Source organism: Achroia grisella, unplaced genomic scaffold, assembly GCF_030625045.1.
Source record: "Achroia grisella isolate CSIRO2021 unplaced genomic scaffold, CSIRO_AGI_Agris_v1 utg869, whole genome shotgun sequence".
NCBI lineage: Eukaryota > Metazoa > Arthropoda > Insecta > Lepidoptera > Pyralidae > Achroia > Achroia grisella.
This window is the reverse complement of record NW_026713049.1, coordinates 2679839-2697440: the sequence shown is the minus strand read 5'-3', so window position 1 is coordinate 2697440 and position 17602 is coordinate 2679839. Positions and strand designations below refer to the sequence as shown.

Sequence of the window (17602 nt, the reverse complement as noted above, 5' to 3'; positions counted from 1 at the left end):
TAAAACCAAGTTGCATTTGTCTAGTGATTCTAAAATATCTCTACCTCGTTTAGGTTTAATGGTATCACATCCTCAAATAGTGTGATGTGCATTGAAATCTCCGGCAATAATGAATGGTTTAGGTATATTATTTACAAAATATATGAACTTAGATTTAGAGAATGGTGTGGTACAATTTGTTGGACAATAAACAGTAGCAAAAGATATTTACTTATTATTAACAATAATCTGTACAACCAGATTTTGTAATCCATCATCAGACATTACATTAATTTTATTATATGTTATGCTATTATGCAGTATAATAGCAACACCATTATGATAGTTACCTGAGTCATTTCTTACTATATTATATCCTTTGATTTTATATTTATGGTGTGGTCTTAACCATGTTTCGCAAATTAATGCAATATAAATATTTTTACTATATAAAAATTGTGAAAATAAATGTCGATTGCTCAACAGACGTTGAGCATTCCACTGTACTATATTTAATTTGTTTATTCGAATTTTGGGTACTATTTATTTTAGTACTGAAATTTTCAGTAAGCAGTTCTAGTACGTTTTTAGAGCAAATTGATGTGTTTTGGGTCTTATTTAATGTTATTAATTTAACAATGGTCTCTACAAGGAGGCTTGGTGATTTGTCATCATTTTTTCAAATTGAAATAATGTCATTATTCTGTTTATTTAGTCTGTGTCCAAGAGTGGGAAAAGATTTGAAGGTGTCTGCATATGAAGGTCTTTGTGCTTTATTTCTATTATCAATTATTTTTTTTTGTTTTACAGGGCACTGTGATGAGACACTTATATGGTTCCCATCGCAATGGAAACACTTGACATTATCAATTGGTGTAGTACATGTTTTAAAATTATGGTTTCCTTTACAAACGGAACATATCTCAGCATTCTTGCAAAACTTTGCAAAATGACCATACCTTAAACACCGGAAACATTGTTTAACAGGAGGAATGTAAGGTGAAATATCATGTCTCCAACCTTCCAGGTCCACATAGTCGGGCAGAACTGATGCAGCAAAAGTAATGGCTACTGTCTGTGTTGGCTGTAGATAAAAAGTAACATCATTTTTAACTTTTCTTAAAAAACATTGAATACAAATAATTTTCTTATAGCTTGATAACATTGTGTAAATCTTCATATTGGATAAATTTATAGGGACATTTCTGATGACTCCTGTGACTTCGGTTGAACCTGCTGGAATGCTAGCTTTAAACTGGTATTCTTTCAAAAATGTTAAATTGTTTAAGAATGCATTTGCAAGACCTGGCTTCTCAAAGTAAACACCGATTTTATATTTATTTAGGCTTCTAAGGTATTTTACCCCTTTATTGAATCTTTTTAAGCAGGATGATAAGGATAAAAGATCTCTGGCGACTATGGCGGTATTAGAATCAGTAGACTCAACGAACACAACAAATTCAGTTGCAGCGGAGTCTTCTGGGTATCGTCGATTATAATCAGTGACAAAATAAGGTTTATATAATACTTTAGGATCTGAATCTGCTTCTTCGTAATCAGACGTGGTTGTTGATTTACAATAGCTATCAGGATCATCTGGAGATGCAATTTTTTTTCGGCTTCCTTCTATTCTTCCCCATGACGAGGGTGCAATACACTATTTAAATAGCAAACTATACAGGAATAATTAATATATAATGGAAAATGAAAATATAAAATCAAAAGAGCGCGCTTCCTTTCAAGCGTTCCCGCGACTTTTTCGAATAAATGTATTTAAAGAAACAGCTGTCAGTTTAGTCTTTTTTTTTTAATAGTGCTTTATTCATGACCATGGATACAAGTCCTTCAGTCGAATACATTTTTATAATGATTTGAATACAAAAAATAAGAAATAAACTATTATATAAGCTCAGACAGTACAATTTTAGTAATAATTCATTAATATTAAATTTTTTCCACAGTATGTACAATGTAGTTATATATTGGACAAATCTTGAACGCGGCGGGGAATACTTTGTGAGCGTTCCTTTGCGATGTCACTAATGTCACTGACGAGAATACATATTTGAATGCCAAGTTTTCAACATACAACGGTTGACGTTGTATGTTGAAAACTTGGCATTCAAATATAACATGGTTCATGTCAGCATTCTTCTTGAAGCTGTGGTTACATCTGTTGTCAAACAATATCGTGAATAAAAAGAAAATTGCTAGTAATATAAAAAAAACCTCAATAAAATATTTTTTTACTAGTTTATAGGTAAAGGTTGTTGTTTTATACTTTGTAGTCGACGGTACTTATTAAATTAAAAAACTTAACCTAATTATTACAGGATTGAATTATAAATATTTCTTAGAATTATTTTATTTAAATTACCCATTGCAACAAATATTATTTTATGAGCGTGTAACACTGTGAATGAATGAAAATGTAAACTTCATTTTGGTAAACGCGATCTGTATAATGTTGGTGAATTCCATTTAAAGTGAAACGAGATCAACGTCGTTCTTTTTTTGGAGTTCACGCTGAACTCCGTTTCCTTGAACGTGTTTATGCTACGATTGGTGAAATCCGACCTTAATTTACAATTGCTGATTGGTCTCTTCGTGGTGTTATTCACTATAGCTTTCTTAGGTGTGGTCGAGCAATAATAGCGTATTTTTTATCTGTGCCGAACTTCGAACAATGATGGCGAAACTGGCAATGAAACAGCCATTCACGAGTCGAATCGACCTTCACCATCATTGACCACCACGATAACGCAAGACTTCATACAGCACGGGAAACCTTTGCAATTCCACAGGAGATTAGAAACCATACATCATCCTCCGTACTCGCTAGACCTTGCTCTAGCCTTGGACTAGGTACCATATTTTCGTGACTGGGACAATTTTCTACGTAATAAAAAAAAACAACTTCCTAGTACACACTCCTTTCACAGTTTGACGAATCTACCAGATCCACACAAAAGCATAGATGAACTTTCGACTAGATAATAATAATCTCAAGACAATTCACACAGAATCATCTAGACTCAAGTTAAGCTAGCTAAAACTTGTGTTATGGGTACTAGATAACTGATACAAATACCGTTTTTTTTTTCGTAAATACATACATTTTATACATAGAAATCACTCAGACCGATACAAACAATCATACTCATGAATACAAATATTTGTACCGTGCGAAGAATCGAACCCGCAGCAATGTATAGATAATGAGGGTAAATATTTTGATTAAATAAATGTGACATCTTAGAAAAAAACGAGTTTAAATTTTTCAGTACAAGCATTTCGGCAATTACTTTATTATGCACAACAGAATGCGAACACAGGAAAACAGCTTTCCTTGACGGGTATATATATATATATGATGCTTCTTAATCTTCGTCTTCATCATCTTCGTCCTCTTTCTGCTCGTCCACAACATCCGGCTGTTGTTTTTATAATTAAAATTTTAAACAATGTCTACATTGTTACTTCTTTTCTTATTGGTTATCTTATAAAATATTATAAAAAGGGAAAACTTGCGTGTATGTGAATATCCAGATAATCGGATATCCTGTATTAACCGGATTTTGAAAATTCATTTAGGGATGGATAGTCCATTGGCGTAGTGGCGTGTAAATATCCACTACACGTGGGATATAACCGAACCTACAAAGCTCGAGTCGAGTCCGTCCATAAAGTTCAAGTCGCCGACTGCGCGGCAACAAATACCCATAAAATAACCCACTGACCTGAAATCTAATTCAGTGCACTGTTAAAGTAAAATGCACACACCGGGTCCAGATAGAAGAAGACATCTAAATGGTAGGAAAACGAAGACAGCCTTTTGCTGAATATGACGACCACCACTCGCGAAATAATTAGTTTGTTTATTAACAGTAAATACACGATATTTTTGTCTATATGTTTTATGAAGCCTACTATTATTTTATGTAGATAAATTCACTATAAGTCTAATTCTTAAAACATTTTATTAATAAAAACAAAATACGGCGTGCGTTTAATCTCCTTTTTCTTTTTTATTTGAAAGAATGTTGGCTTTATTAGCGGCCAGTTACATATTTTGAAATTCCAGTGGAATCTCGACTACAATATTCAGCCAATAGATGACCAATATATTATAGTTATCTGAAGCCTATCAATAAAGCAAACTATTAGTTTGTGGAAGATAAATTAATGTCTAAACGGCCTAACGACCCATTTATTGAGGAACGTAATGCTATTTTTGTAATCGTTGTAATTACATATGTTGCAAAAATGGGGATAATGTTCTGCAGACGAAATTTTACGCATTCGTTATTTATATAATACAAAAGACGAACTTCATGAATGCCCTATAGAACTTTTTGCCAGATCATCTATATAAATGAAAAGCATGGTAACAGTGATAAAATTCGATACTAATACAATGCACATATACATACATATATACATAAATACAAGAGATTATCATACGTTTACGAGATTTATTAGGTCTATTTAATATGTTTATTAGTTCTTGTTTCAACTAATGACATAGGTGATGGATAGAGTCTCTTTCTTCAATAACATAATATGGGCTGTAGTTATCTTATAACTATTCTTAGCTTTGTGAAAATTCTTTTTATCTCTATTTTTAAATAAAGAATGGTTTTTACCTCTTGTTCTGCTTGTTGTATCCGTTCTTCTTCCTGTGAAGTGATATGTGACATTATGTTATTGGTATCGTAACAATAATGCCGAATTTTCATAGCAATTATTAATTTATTAGGCTCTCGTGAAGTTGTTAATTTAATATAATATTAAATAGCATATAATAATATTCAAAGCAAATAGTGTATTTTGGTGTTTATACTGTTATCACTAGAATATTTGACGTTCATAAGCGGCTAAAATGTCCTACATGAATAAATGATTTTTTAATTTATGTAAATTTGAATTTGACCCAAAAGGGTCTTTATCCCGTGCATAAAAATGTAAGTTCTAACGAACGGCATAGTATTTGATATTTCTACTTTAATAAACATAGATACAAGGTTCTCAAGCACTATTTAGTATCAATTACTTCCATCGTCATCCCAAAGAGTTGTAGATTATCGCGTGTTGGAATCGTGAGATCCTGCGGTTACTAGATGATATAACTCTTGCATTTCTAAAGTTACTCTGTCTACCTCTTTGTGTTCGTGTTACCTGTACTTCCTCTTCTTTGATGCTAATTTCTTCTTCAAAGTCATCTCCATATCCGACGGGAAAAAGTGTGAGACAGTCTCTTTCACCAGAGACCACGTCACTACTGATGTAACAAGGATTTAACCCAGCCAGTTGCAGTAGAGGAAGACTGCGTTTTCTTGACACCATGAGAGCTAAACGGTCCTTACTGAAGTGATCATATAAATTTAAAGCTTTTACTAAATAAATATTTATATATACTACTACAATCCTAAGCAGGGAATCTAAAGTAGAAATTGGGTATAAGGTAACGAAACTAGAGTGGGTGGTCCATGGAAAGCCATGTTCCTTGTAAGATCTATTAAATTATATTAAAGTCATATTTATTATCATGCTACGACGATTTCATCTATTGTACTTGATATAAATAAAATAGAATATCACACCGATATCCATCGAACTCAAGGACACAGAATCCATGGTCAAATGTAAATTTAAAAATTTGTCTTTAAGTCTTCGATTTGGTGTCCTAGCGGTATAGCGCACCGCCTTGTTTCCGATAATCGCGAATTTTAGCACAACACAAGCATTATATTCCTAAGTATGATTATTTACGATACAAAAGATGTATGTTTGTATCTTTTTAAACTTATTATTATCATTATCGACATCTTACCTATTTATGAGAGATTAAAAGGTGAATGGTGTCTACTATTACCAGATTAGATCACTTAGTATTTTCGAACTTGGTTCATTACTCCGCATAAACAGGTTCTTATATCCTTCGATAGGTATAAATATAATTATTGATAACACTTACTGCTTCCTCAATCTTTCCATTTTATCATATTGTTTTATGCTGTATGCAACATGCTCAGCAGTGTATGGGTCTTCACCAACGAACAAGCCAGTCTGTATGTATTGTACAGTAAAATTAAGTAGTTAATCTAGAGACAATATCATCGAAGTTGAATAATGTAAGAAAACAATTATAAACATTATTTTGCATCTCGCACTGTAGCTGTTTATCTCAAGTCTCAACGCTAGTTGCCATACGAATTATACAAAAAAAAACACTACACATTCTATTACTTTTTCAGTTTCAATAAAAATAAAGTATATATGGTAAGGCAAAAATGTCCAATCCAGAATCCTAAAAGCTTATGGGTACTTACTTCAACAACGACCGGCTCAAAGATATCATGTAAAATACAGTTGAAAGCAAAGTTATTATTATCACGTATAGTTTGGTGTAGACAGATTTTATACTCGTAATATATATTATATAATTTTACAATAGTAGAGATAGAGATAGATTAGGTAGTGGTAGATTTGATATATCATAAGAGTTTGCCATAGTGCTACATGAATAGAGATATTTTGAATTTGAATATAATAAAAATCATACTGCGAGTATTTCGTGAGGGAACTGGTGGATTATATCCTGCACGTCGTATCGTTTGTCCACAGTGAACATCACCAGCACGTGCGGAGGCAAGTGTTCCGTTTCTATTGGTGCCATATCTTGAACCAACTATTATTTGAAAAAAAAAGCTAAAATACAATTACAAATCTATATTAATAATGAAATGTCAGAAACAACGTGATAATGATACACTAAAGTAAGCTTTTCTTTAATGCATATTATCGGGATCGTTGTGAGTCATTATTCAAAATTAATAACATTATTATATATTAATTATAATATATAATAATGTTATTAATTTTGAACAGTCTAGTATTAAATAATAGACACATTAACAAATAGTACCTAGTGCCTAACCAAAGTCAAATGTCCACTGATTTGTTTTTAGTGAGATCTTAGGTAGTATGTAGGTACGCTTTAACAGGCCCTAACTTAACAACGACATGGAGTTTGCTCTACACCATCTCAATGCCGCCGGAGTCGCGGTAGAATACAAACGTGTCCCCGTAACACCGGGAATGGCGCTCATAGGTACATCGTGTGGTTTTTTAGGTGCGGAAGTCTTTTGGATATTGGTTACACTCATATAATAAATAAAATGGTTGTATGTAGGTCTAATTCTAATGTAAAAAAATGATAGAAATGAATAAAGGTCAGCAAACTAAACTTTAAATAAAAAAATACTTTAGAAAAAAAGAAGGATAATCCGTTGGCCTTTGCGAGCTCGTTGGCGGGACTATACAGTCCAGGAACGAATAGACCCCCCGGCGGAATGTACTCCTCGTCTTCCATGGATACATCAGAATGAAACTCTTCTTCTTCTTCAACCTTTTCTTGTTCTTCTTCAGCCTGAGGAATAATGTAGGTAATTAACTCTTGACAGCGATCGTAGAACAATACAAAATTGCACATTATAACTATTAACTGGGATATTTCAACTTTCCAACTATATAGTAATTTTAGTACTTATATAACACTTATTTATATTTAGTGCATTATTTATTTATTTCGAAGCATGATATGTATGACCTATACGCGGTCTTCTACGTTAAAATAATAATATATGTAAAAAGTCGTATTTCTCGTAATGATAAAATAATTAGAATTAAATTCCAAATACTTCTTCCACAGCTTCGGCTTGAACATTCTCAGTTTCTTCACCTTCAATGTCTTCTGCTGTTACTTCTGGTTCTAGCTCGGCAGGCAACTATAAATATAAATAAAGATATTATCAAGACCTTTATGCAATTTGAGGAAGATTATAATCAAAGAAATTGTTTCCCATATATCCCATATGGGAAACAATTGTTTTTATCTAAATTGAGAAGAATGTCATAAATAAAATTAGCTATATTTTGTATAATACATTACCCCAGCCTGTATTCTAGCCATTCGTTCCTCTTCTTGTCGTTGCTTCTCCAGTCTTTGTCTTTCTTCTTCTGCTTCTCGAGCAAGGCGTGCCTGTTCGGCTGCCAGTCGATCTCTTTCTTCTTTTTCTTCGCGCTGTTAGGATGTATAGAAATACGTATGTTTATTCGGTAATTTTGTTCTTACATAAATAAAATAATGTTTTTGTCAAGTGTATCAGAAGGTTGATGTGATTTACATTACGATTTTAATTACTAATCTTCAGCATTAAATAACAAACTCTGTGTGGCTTCATTATTTTTATTATCACGTTCATGTCAAGGAATGAGGACTCACTAGTTTCTGTAATTTGGCCTCGTATCTGTCGCGGCGGACTTCTCTAGCAGTTTTGCTGATGGTAGCATATCTTTCGTATGCTGGTATAGGAGGCACTTGTTTCTCCGGTGGGACATCCTCTTTCGGCACCGGTATCTCTTGGTAAACAGCGTGTCTTAGTAGTTCTGGATTGGACAATTGACAATTGCTGTATTACTTTGCTCAGTCTGCTATACATTTTTTTATATTGTTGCAGTAATAATTGTGTAGTAAAAATTCTGAAATTATTACCTAAGTATAATTTCAAATGTACCTTGGAATCACACTTTGGTAACAGTAGGTTCTGTTTTTTGTATAACCAATATATGATTATGAGAATATATTATTTACATTGCAATTTGCATTTGTATTTCAATCATAATATATATAAGTTTAACGTGCCGTTTTAAGTGTCGTAACAATTTTCCTTGTTATTTTTATTTTTTTATTTTTTATTCTTTTATTTTTAATAGTATTAAACGATACGAAAATCTTACAAGTATGTGGATACTTACTAACAAAGTCTCGATTATCCGTGTCGAACATCTTGAAAAGTACAACCAAGACTTCTCCTTTGAGAAGTGCATGTAGACACGCTTCGTTTGGATCCACGTCGCTCATATACAGGGCTTCCTTTGCGGTTGCTTCTGTTAGTTGCAAAATCTCTTTTGCTCCCACTTGTATGTCTATGTCGATGGAAATTAGTAAAATAACTATTAAGTTTTATACTATTTTATCTCTTGCTAACTTTATCCGCCTATTTTTCATTTCTAGACTAATAGCGCCGTGTGATATTTCGTTGTACTACATACAGTTTTTGTCTCATCAGAATTTTACTATGTTTTATATGAAAAAAAATAATAAGAGAAACGAAATCTGGAGTATAATAAATATAAAGGCAACTCACTGATAATATCCCATTTCTCATACAGGTCGTAGTGTGCTTGATGGCAGTGTGGCCAGAACAGTATGAAGTTGAGTCGCTTCACGTGCCTGGAGAGCCTCTCGCAGACTCTTTTCTTGCGAGCGGCCAGAGTCAAGACTCGGAGACGTTCCACTGTGTCACGGCATTCTTCTTCTATCTTTAGATCTTCTTGCATTTTTTGCTAACATTTATTGACAATAATTTAAATGTTAAAAATTTTAGTAAATATTTGACAACATTGATTTGCAATCGGCCAGATAGTCGGGTGTAGTCAAAGATTCAGAAGAAAAGAGAGAAGTAGGTGTATAAAGAGTATTTCTACGGGGCTGTCACGTCCCTCAGAAATGACTTGAGAAGGAGGAAATTTGGGATCGATGACAATTTTAATTGAATTAAACGATTAGTTTTCACTTTTTTTGTTACGGTGTCCAGCGGCAAATTAATATTAAGAACTGTCAGAACACTTGTGATGTCTGTGGCATTTAAAGCCACTCTGATTTATTCGAGGAGGACGGCCCATTTGTTACCTTTCTAGATTATAGATATTCCATATATTTGATGCGTTACATTACATATTCTAGCAAACAGGCAATATAACTTTTACTATTTTCTCACATTTTGTTTACCAGAATTATAATAACCATAGCTTTAATTATTATCGATTCGAGAAATATAAATACATATATAAAAAATTTGGTAAGATTTTAATTTAATAGCTGATGCGTGAAGATCTGCAGAGTTTGAGAATAACAAATAAGTATATTTACCGCTTCTTCAGGCAACATCTCATCAATATTTAACTTGGGCCGTTCTATTCCTGTTTCCGTCTCCCTGTGCATTAATCCCAATTCCTCTTCTATTATGCGACAGAGTTCTATGCCATTTGCACCAAACATAGCTCTAGTTAACTTTCCTTTCTGAAATTAATAAATTTTGTTGTCATCCGCCAGTGCAGCCAGGAAACTTCTATCCAATTTTTTATATATTTTTATAACTATTACTTGATGGATGTATATTATTTTGCATATACCTATATATCAGCGATGGCGTGATTCGGGAACTTTAGTGTGTTTGTTATTACGTGTTTAGTAAAAAAAAGTTTCTATAAACCATTGTGATTAAGTTCAATTTATAATTTTAGATTAGATAATAAGGAACTTAATTGACTATGTAATATTTATCAGTGCTAGCATAGTTTTGAAACTGTTCCGTTAAATGATATTTACTTTCAAAGGTCGATTAAAAGTAAATTAACGCTGCATAATTAACACGATATAATTTCTTATCTATTATTTGTCTTTATTATCTATTATGCATCTTCCTTATCTCATTTGTTTAGAGTCTACAGAATATGTTTTTCTCTTCCTTTCACCGCTGTTCGCAGTCATTTCGTTATTTTCTTTATTATCTATTATGCATCTTCCTTATCTCTAGAGTCTAAGTAAAATATGTTTTTCATATACTCTCGTTATCTATTTCCTTCTCGGTCTTCCTCTGCTCTTATAACCATCCACATTCATATGGAACTCCTTCTTTAAGGGGGAAGGGGATTATTAGTAATGTGGACTGATGACCCCATTGCTAGTAATGTACTACGTCAGGTTGACCTCCACGTGGTTCGCCCTGGAAACCATCGTGATAAATTCCTGGTGAATTTGTTACGATGGGCTAACTGACCTGACCTCATGCTCATCTTATCATCCCATAAGTCGTGGTGCCCCGCCAGCGTAAATCGTTAGCGCAGGCGTGTGCACCATTCCATTATCATCCTTAAAAAAAAACACCTTCCTTAATACGAGTATATTATCTTATCGTCCACTACCATTTACTATGTAATATTATTTTATTTGTACTTTTACCGAATTTTAAAAGAATTACACGAACGTACTTTATGACATGGTAAGTATATATGTACCCTTATATATCTTTATATGTTCTAATTTGTTGCATCATGCAAAAATTTTGAGTTTACTCAATGAGTTAGCGCCTGTTATTTTGCTTGAATTATTGAGCTGAGACAAAAATTTCACTATGTTACCCATGCCCCCCAACATGAATACTATAAATGACAAATACTAAATGTATGTCATTAGACAGACAACCAAATTTTGTTATCAGAAACCATTTTTTTATACTAAATTGATTGTAAACAAGTATACGACCCTTGAAACGTCTATTATATTATCTGTTATTATAAAGCGTTATATCGTTTGTCGTAGCCTATTGAAGTCATTAGCTTGATATGTGGTAGGTATACATTGTTGGAAACTATTTTATATACCTTTTTATTGTCTATATTTTTTATAATATTACATTGTTTTTATATGACGTAAGTCAATTCAATACAAAAATATTCTTCAACTACAACGGTGCCGTTTTACTTTTTGCTCGTCATCTTGGTCTCCATCCTTCATATTTGGTCCTTCGAGCCGACCTTCACATTTTGGTCTTCGAGCCGACCTTCACAGTTTTTACGAGGTATTTACGAGGACAATCATGCAAACGAGATTGAAGACACAAAAATATACGCAAGCAAGGTATACTAGCGAGGTATGTTCGGAGTCTGATATGCACGACGCGGGTGGGTTCGGTCGGTCACCAGAAATTGACCACGTTTTAGCCGAACCCACGTTGTTGCCCACGGCAGGCCACCCTGAACTTATTACGCCTATTCAGAGTCCCGCGTTAAGCAAGCGAATCACCGAAAGCAAGAAAATTGGCTCCAGTTCTAAATTGCGTTTGTCGGGGTCGCTACAGTCATCGTCCACAGTTAGGGCACGTAGGTTGGCTGCAGAGGCACAGTTAGCTCGACAATGCATGGAACGGGAACGTGAGCAGTTCGAGCGTGAGCAAGATTTCGCCATGCAGCTCGCTCACCGAAGATTTGAGTAGCAACGTAAGCTCATTCATCAAGCAAGACAGCTAGAAGAGCTTGAGATGAAAGCAAGCCTAGCGACACTGAAATCAAAACGGCGCTTTAGTCGCTTGGTTAGCCCTGTATATATGACGCACTAAATAAATGTAATTATCCGACTGTTGACAATAGTGAGACTTTAACACCGAACCTCACACAAAAATATAGTGGTCATGATTTACCAGCAGATTCAATTGCAAAACCAATCTATGTAGAATCCAACTACGAAGTTAACTCACGAACATGTCATCGCACAATGGGACATTTTGACCGTGATTTTCACACTATAAAACCATCTGAAAGAGCATCGCATCATAGCCATATTGTGTTACATGCTAAAAATCATGAAAATTCACAACACATTGACAACGAACCATTTTTGACATATCAAATTCCATTAAAACCGATTTATAACAGTTTACTTCGTTCAACGTCAAACAATGTTCGATTGTCTAGGCAACCTGTATTGAATGAAAATAAAGAGTTGTCAGACGTATTGCCTAAGAAGTCGGAAATTAAAATTAACGTTTCAAAGACAGTGTCACAAAAGTCACATAATATATAAAGTCACATATTGGTTACCACGTACATTCTCTGAACATAGTAAATTCTTCAGCTGATTTAACAATTAACAGTTTACGATGCTTTGTAGTCCGCAGAAGCACACCAAAATTGAGACAGTTTGTCAGTGAAAACCGAAAGTTAGCCGTGTTCCACTACCAGGTCGTCCGAGACTTTGCTGATGATATGTACTACGACTGGAATTGATACCACCCGATTTATCGCTAGGAATCGAGTAGCTGATGTGGCCTCCAAAGGGGGCACGCTGAGGAAATCCGTGCTGGACAAAAAGGCCCTACTCCATGAGGACATAAACATAAATGAGGAAATAAAACATAAGTTTGAACATTATTAACATTGTCAGAGCCTATACCTACTTCTATAATGACAGACACTGGCAGTCACAAAGGCAATATTGTTTTTTTTATTAACTTAATGCATTTTTTATGCATAATTAAAAAAAATATTATCATTCTGCACTCCATATAAACTATATAAACTATAGATGTGCGAAATTTGATACTTCTCCGTCCGCATAATTTTCGTATAAAGGGATACAAAGGTTTTGCTTCACGTATTAATATATAGAATTCTCCTTCATAAATGGTATAATACATATTATACAGTGGTTCAGTGCTAAACCCTCGATCCGATCAATTGGTATCTAATGTTTATTAGTCAATATGACTAATTAAGATTTTATTTGCAGTTTCCTTTGTAGGAAATGATCTACAGGCGAGTTCTTTATAGCCATAGACAAGAATCGAGTATATACAGACATCTTCTATACGGAAATCGAAAATAATATATCATGTAAAGGGAAGGTCGTTACTGGGGGGGTTACTGGGGTTAAAAACCGTTTCTATTTTTTATGTTTAGCTCTAGACTTTGATTAAAAATTTAAAATTCTGTATTTTGTATAACCAGAGTGGTTTATTAATATGAAATTAGCTGCTAACCGATAGGAATAAGAATACCGGTTCGCTTTTATACTTGAAACGCGACAAAGGGTCAATGTTGTCAGCCAGTGCCTGAAACAAAGGAACGTATACAAGTAGTTAGTAGATTACACTTTTAAAAAAACTGACTAAATCTTAACAAACTGTTTCATTTTGTAATTGAAACGGCAATGAAATTTACGGCCAATTTGATAGCAAGTGAACTTTTCACATATGAAAGGGAGGATAATGTTGTGCGTGACGTAACATCAATTCTGTTATCATTATCATATACAGTAATATCTATTATACTTCTATGTATTTATCATGATAATAATGATAAAAAGTGTATATAGGTAAATATTCCATCTTACTTTTGTATCAGTGTGTGAATACTGATTATTCATGCACTGTTTATTAAAAGCGCTGCTATGAGTAATTGAATGACAAAGCAAGTATGTCACATCGACCTACACATGGTCAGCCTCGAAACCATCTTGGTTAATTGCTCATGCATTTGTTACGATAGTCTACTTCATCTGACCGTTAATTCATTAGTCTCTCCTGGTGAATGTCTAGCCAGTATAATGCCTCGCCATACATCGGCAATCCATTCAACTTTATTAGAGCTTACATATATTTTGTATGAATAGCATTTCAGAGCATACGGAATCAGACGCCACCCAAAATAGCATGTCGATACACGCATTCGTATCCAATTCGTTAATGCTATACCACAGAGAATGGCTTTTATTACTGATGATATTTAGTTTATTTAAAAATTTCTCCATACATAAATTTTATTTATTTATTTAAAACTTTATTGATTTTGTACAATAGGCGGGCTTAATGCTAATAGCATTTTGTGTAGGTAGCTAATTTTTATTGTTTTCAAAGTAAAGTGATGTGCTTACTCTTGTAATATTTCAGTACACACTCGGCACCCTTTCATTAGTTTACGTCTCCACTTAACTTGGCTTGCGTTAGGTGACCGCCTTTCGATAGTTTTGGCTTATATTTGTAACAAATTCAAGAATTAAAAAGCAAACTTAATATGTAGCTATCTCATACAGGTACATGATGAAAAGCAACACCTCTGTCTCTGTTTTGTTTAGTGTTAGAATAAATAGTTTCTGACTGAGTTACTTTATATAAGTATAAAAAAAAGACGAATTTAAGAAATAAAACGCAATCTTAATATGTAGCTACTTCATACAGGTACACATGGTGAGAAGCAACAGCTCTGTCTTAATATTGTTTAAATTGCGTTAGAATAAGTAGTTTCTGATTGAGTTATTTTATGTATAAAAAAAACAAATTCAGGAAATAAAACACTAACTTAATTGGAAGCTACCTACTTCATACAGGTACACATGGTGAAAAGCAACAGCTCTATTTTATTTATGTTGCGTTAGAATAAGTATCTAGTATCTGACTTTGAGTCATTTTATGAATAAAAAAATGTCATATTCAAGAAATAAAACGCAAACTTAATATGTATCTATCTCATGCAGGTGCTTGGTGAAAAGCAACAGCTCTGTCTCCGTTTTGTTTATGTTGCGTTAGAATAAGTAGTTTCTGGCTTACCTTTACCATGGCTACGCGCTCTAGTCCTATTTCTAGTTTTCCTTTCCTCACTGCGTTACCAGTAGCTAGGCAGTAGCCACAGAAATCAGAATATACTTCCATACCTATGAATTCAAATAAATTGATTTTTTTGTAATATATAACAAAAAAATTGGCTAGCTAGACAATTAATGATTTTATTTAGTGCTGCTTGTAGGGACTGATCTGCTCTAATCACTATGACTGATTTTCTCCTGATTGGTTGCTCAGCCAGTTGGTAATTTAATATTTTCTATATTTTTGTTGGTAGTTTGTATTCACACTGAGGTGTGTGAATTACTTAACTTAAAAATGTAAAGTAACAACAAAATTATTTTAAAGACTAACACGCAAGTTTTTTCCTCATTCTTTGTGTGAATGTATTGTGGAGAAAATGATATATTGTTAATAACTGTAATAATATCCCTGGACCCCATCGAAGCTCAGCAGAACTTGTGTTCTGGGTACTAGACAACTGATAAATATGCTTGGATATTTTTCTTGAACATACATACATGATATATATAGAAAAAATTAAGAACGATACCAAGAATCATACTCTTGAATACAAATGTTTGTACCGTGCGAAGAATCGAACCCGCGACCAAAGCGCTGTGCTAAACCGCTGGACCACCGAGCCCGTCATCATTTCTATTATTAATGAATACTTAGTAAAATATAGGTAGTCATGCTATATAATATATATCCATATTACGTAAATATTTCATTTACTCACAGATTAATTGTTTAAAATGTACTTGTAGATATGCCTCGAATTCTTCATTGTTTTCTACACTATCCTGTATTGAAACCTGGCCTTTGCGTGCCATTTTTCAATTAATTTACAAAAATACAGTTTATAATCCACAAGTTTTTATGTATAAATTAATAACAGAGAATTAATGACATGTGAAAAACGCGTTTCTTTTTAAAATAAGGAAGATACTCTTTTGACCGACATTACAATATTTTACTCTGTACAAATCTTTAGCAACTGGCATGCTTTGTATGCCTGTACATGCACAGTGCACACTCTTTACCGCATGTACACATAGAACTTTGCAAAGGGTATCCTGCCGAATTCTTTTCGATCTATTCGGTGTTGCTTTAAATCTATTTACGAAGCAAATCAACTATTTATTTATTGGGTGATCGCTTTGATCTCAAATCCATCCAATTCAAATTATCCAATGATCTCAAACAAATATCTATACGATTGTGCTTTTGTAAAAAGCCACCCTTTACAAAACGACAATCGTATTCATTCAGCATTAGCCCATATTATATATACCTTAAGGATTATATTTATTTAAGGTATACTCTTATTGCTGATAACAATTAAAATCGGTTGCGTAATTTAAAAGATAAAAGTGAACGAAATGGACTAGTTTTGTACTACGTAAAGATATACAGGAATATAACAGATGTAGTGCTGTATATGTATATAGGGGATGGCTATCAATTAGTCAGAAGGGCTATTGACTTGTACCCACACATAACTTTGCAAAGAGTTGCTCATTTAAATCATATAAAAGGATCGGCAACGCGCAAATGAAGTTCCTGGTACTAGGCGTCCTGAGACTACAGTAACCGGTTACCATCACACGGGCAGTACGCTGAATTGCCGCCATCGTAGTACAAAAATATATATTATACAGTTGTTAGGTAATACAATTTTTATTAAATAATCTATACAGTTGTTGAAGCCTCCTTTTAAGCACAAAACTGTGGCAGCCATATTAAGGAGTCTGTTGTAATTATTAGAAGATATACCTAGCATATATTTTTTTTTTACGGATGATAATGGAATGGTGCACCCGCCTGCGCTAACGGTTTACGCTGGCGGGGCACCAGTGGACGATGATAAGATGAGCATGAGGTCAGGTCAGTTAGCCCATCGAGACAAATTCATCAAGAATTTATCACGATGGTTTCCAGGGGGAACCGCGTGGAGGTCGACCTGACATGGTACATTGCTAGCAATGAGATCATCAGTCGACATTACTAACAATCACCTTTCCCCCCCACCTAGTATATATTGATATAGTTATATAAATAACCGTTACATTACATTAAATATTACATAAATATTCAGAGGCGAAACACGTGTCGCGGTATGGGTGTAGACTCAATAACGGTCGGAATTTGATCGCCACTGGAGTAGGTCGTAGAACTGGTCAGGTTTCCACACCGAATATTCGTGGTCTCACACATGTTAATTGTAGCGGAATTAAACAAAATAATATAAATCCATCGAGTAGTGAAATGGACTTCCGCAAAATAACACCTAATTAGATTATATATATATATAAATAACCTACACATACACTCAGAGATTATTGGATGAATAAAACAGGAAACAAAATAAATAGGTA

The 17602-nt window shown here is 33.8% G+C and overlaps 1 protein-coding gene across 1 annotated transcript; it reads right to left on the bottom strand.

Moving 5' to 3' along the window:
- Positions 1–3359: 3359 nt before the first annotated feature.
- LOC131852870 (uncharacterized) lies at positions 3360–16097 on the bottom strand. The gene is made up of 15 exons (XM_059203607.1): positions 15964–16097; positions 15210–15313; positions 13644–13715; positions 9977–10126; positions 9192–9390; positions 8800–8970; positions 8267–8430; positions 7934–8065; positions 7683–7769; positions 7247–7411; positions 6545–6670; positions 5957–6048; positions 5158–5344; positions 4626–4658; positions 3360–3413 (listed from the first exon to the last, which is right to left on the bottom strand). The coding sequence occupies exons 1-15, from the start codon at positions 16055–16057 to the stop codon at positions 3360–3362; spliced, it is 1830 nt and encodes a 609-aa protein (XP_059059590.1). The 5' UTR covers positions 16058–16097.
- Positions 16098–17602: the final 1505 nt, after the last annotated feature.

What these genes read in the sequence shown, in the direction of transcription:
- LOC131852870 (XM_059203607.1), bottom strand. Translation starts at nt 16,057, where the DNA reads ATGGCACGCAAAGGCCAGGTTTCAATACAGGATAGTGTAGAAAACAAT. An exon ending in ACATTTTAAACAATTAATCT is followed by an intron (nt 15,314 to 15,963) that starts GTGAGTAAATGA and finishes TTGAATTCATAG; the next exon opens with GTATGGAAGTATATTCTGAT. An exon ending in TGAGAAATGGGATATTATCA is followed by an intron (nt 8,971 to 9,191) that starts GTGAGTTGCCTT and finishes CCATCGACATAG; the next exon opens with ACATACAAGTGGGAGCAAAA.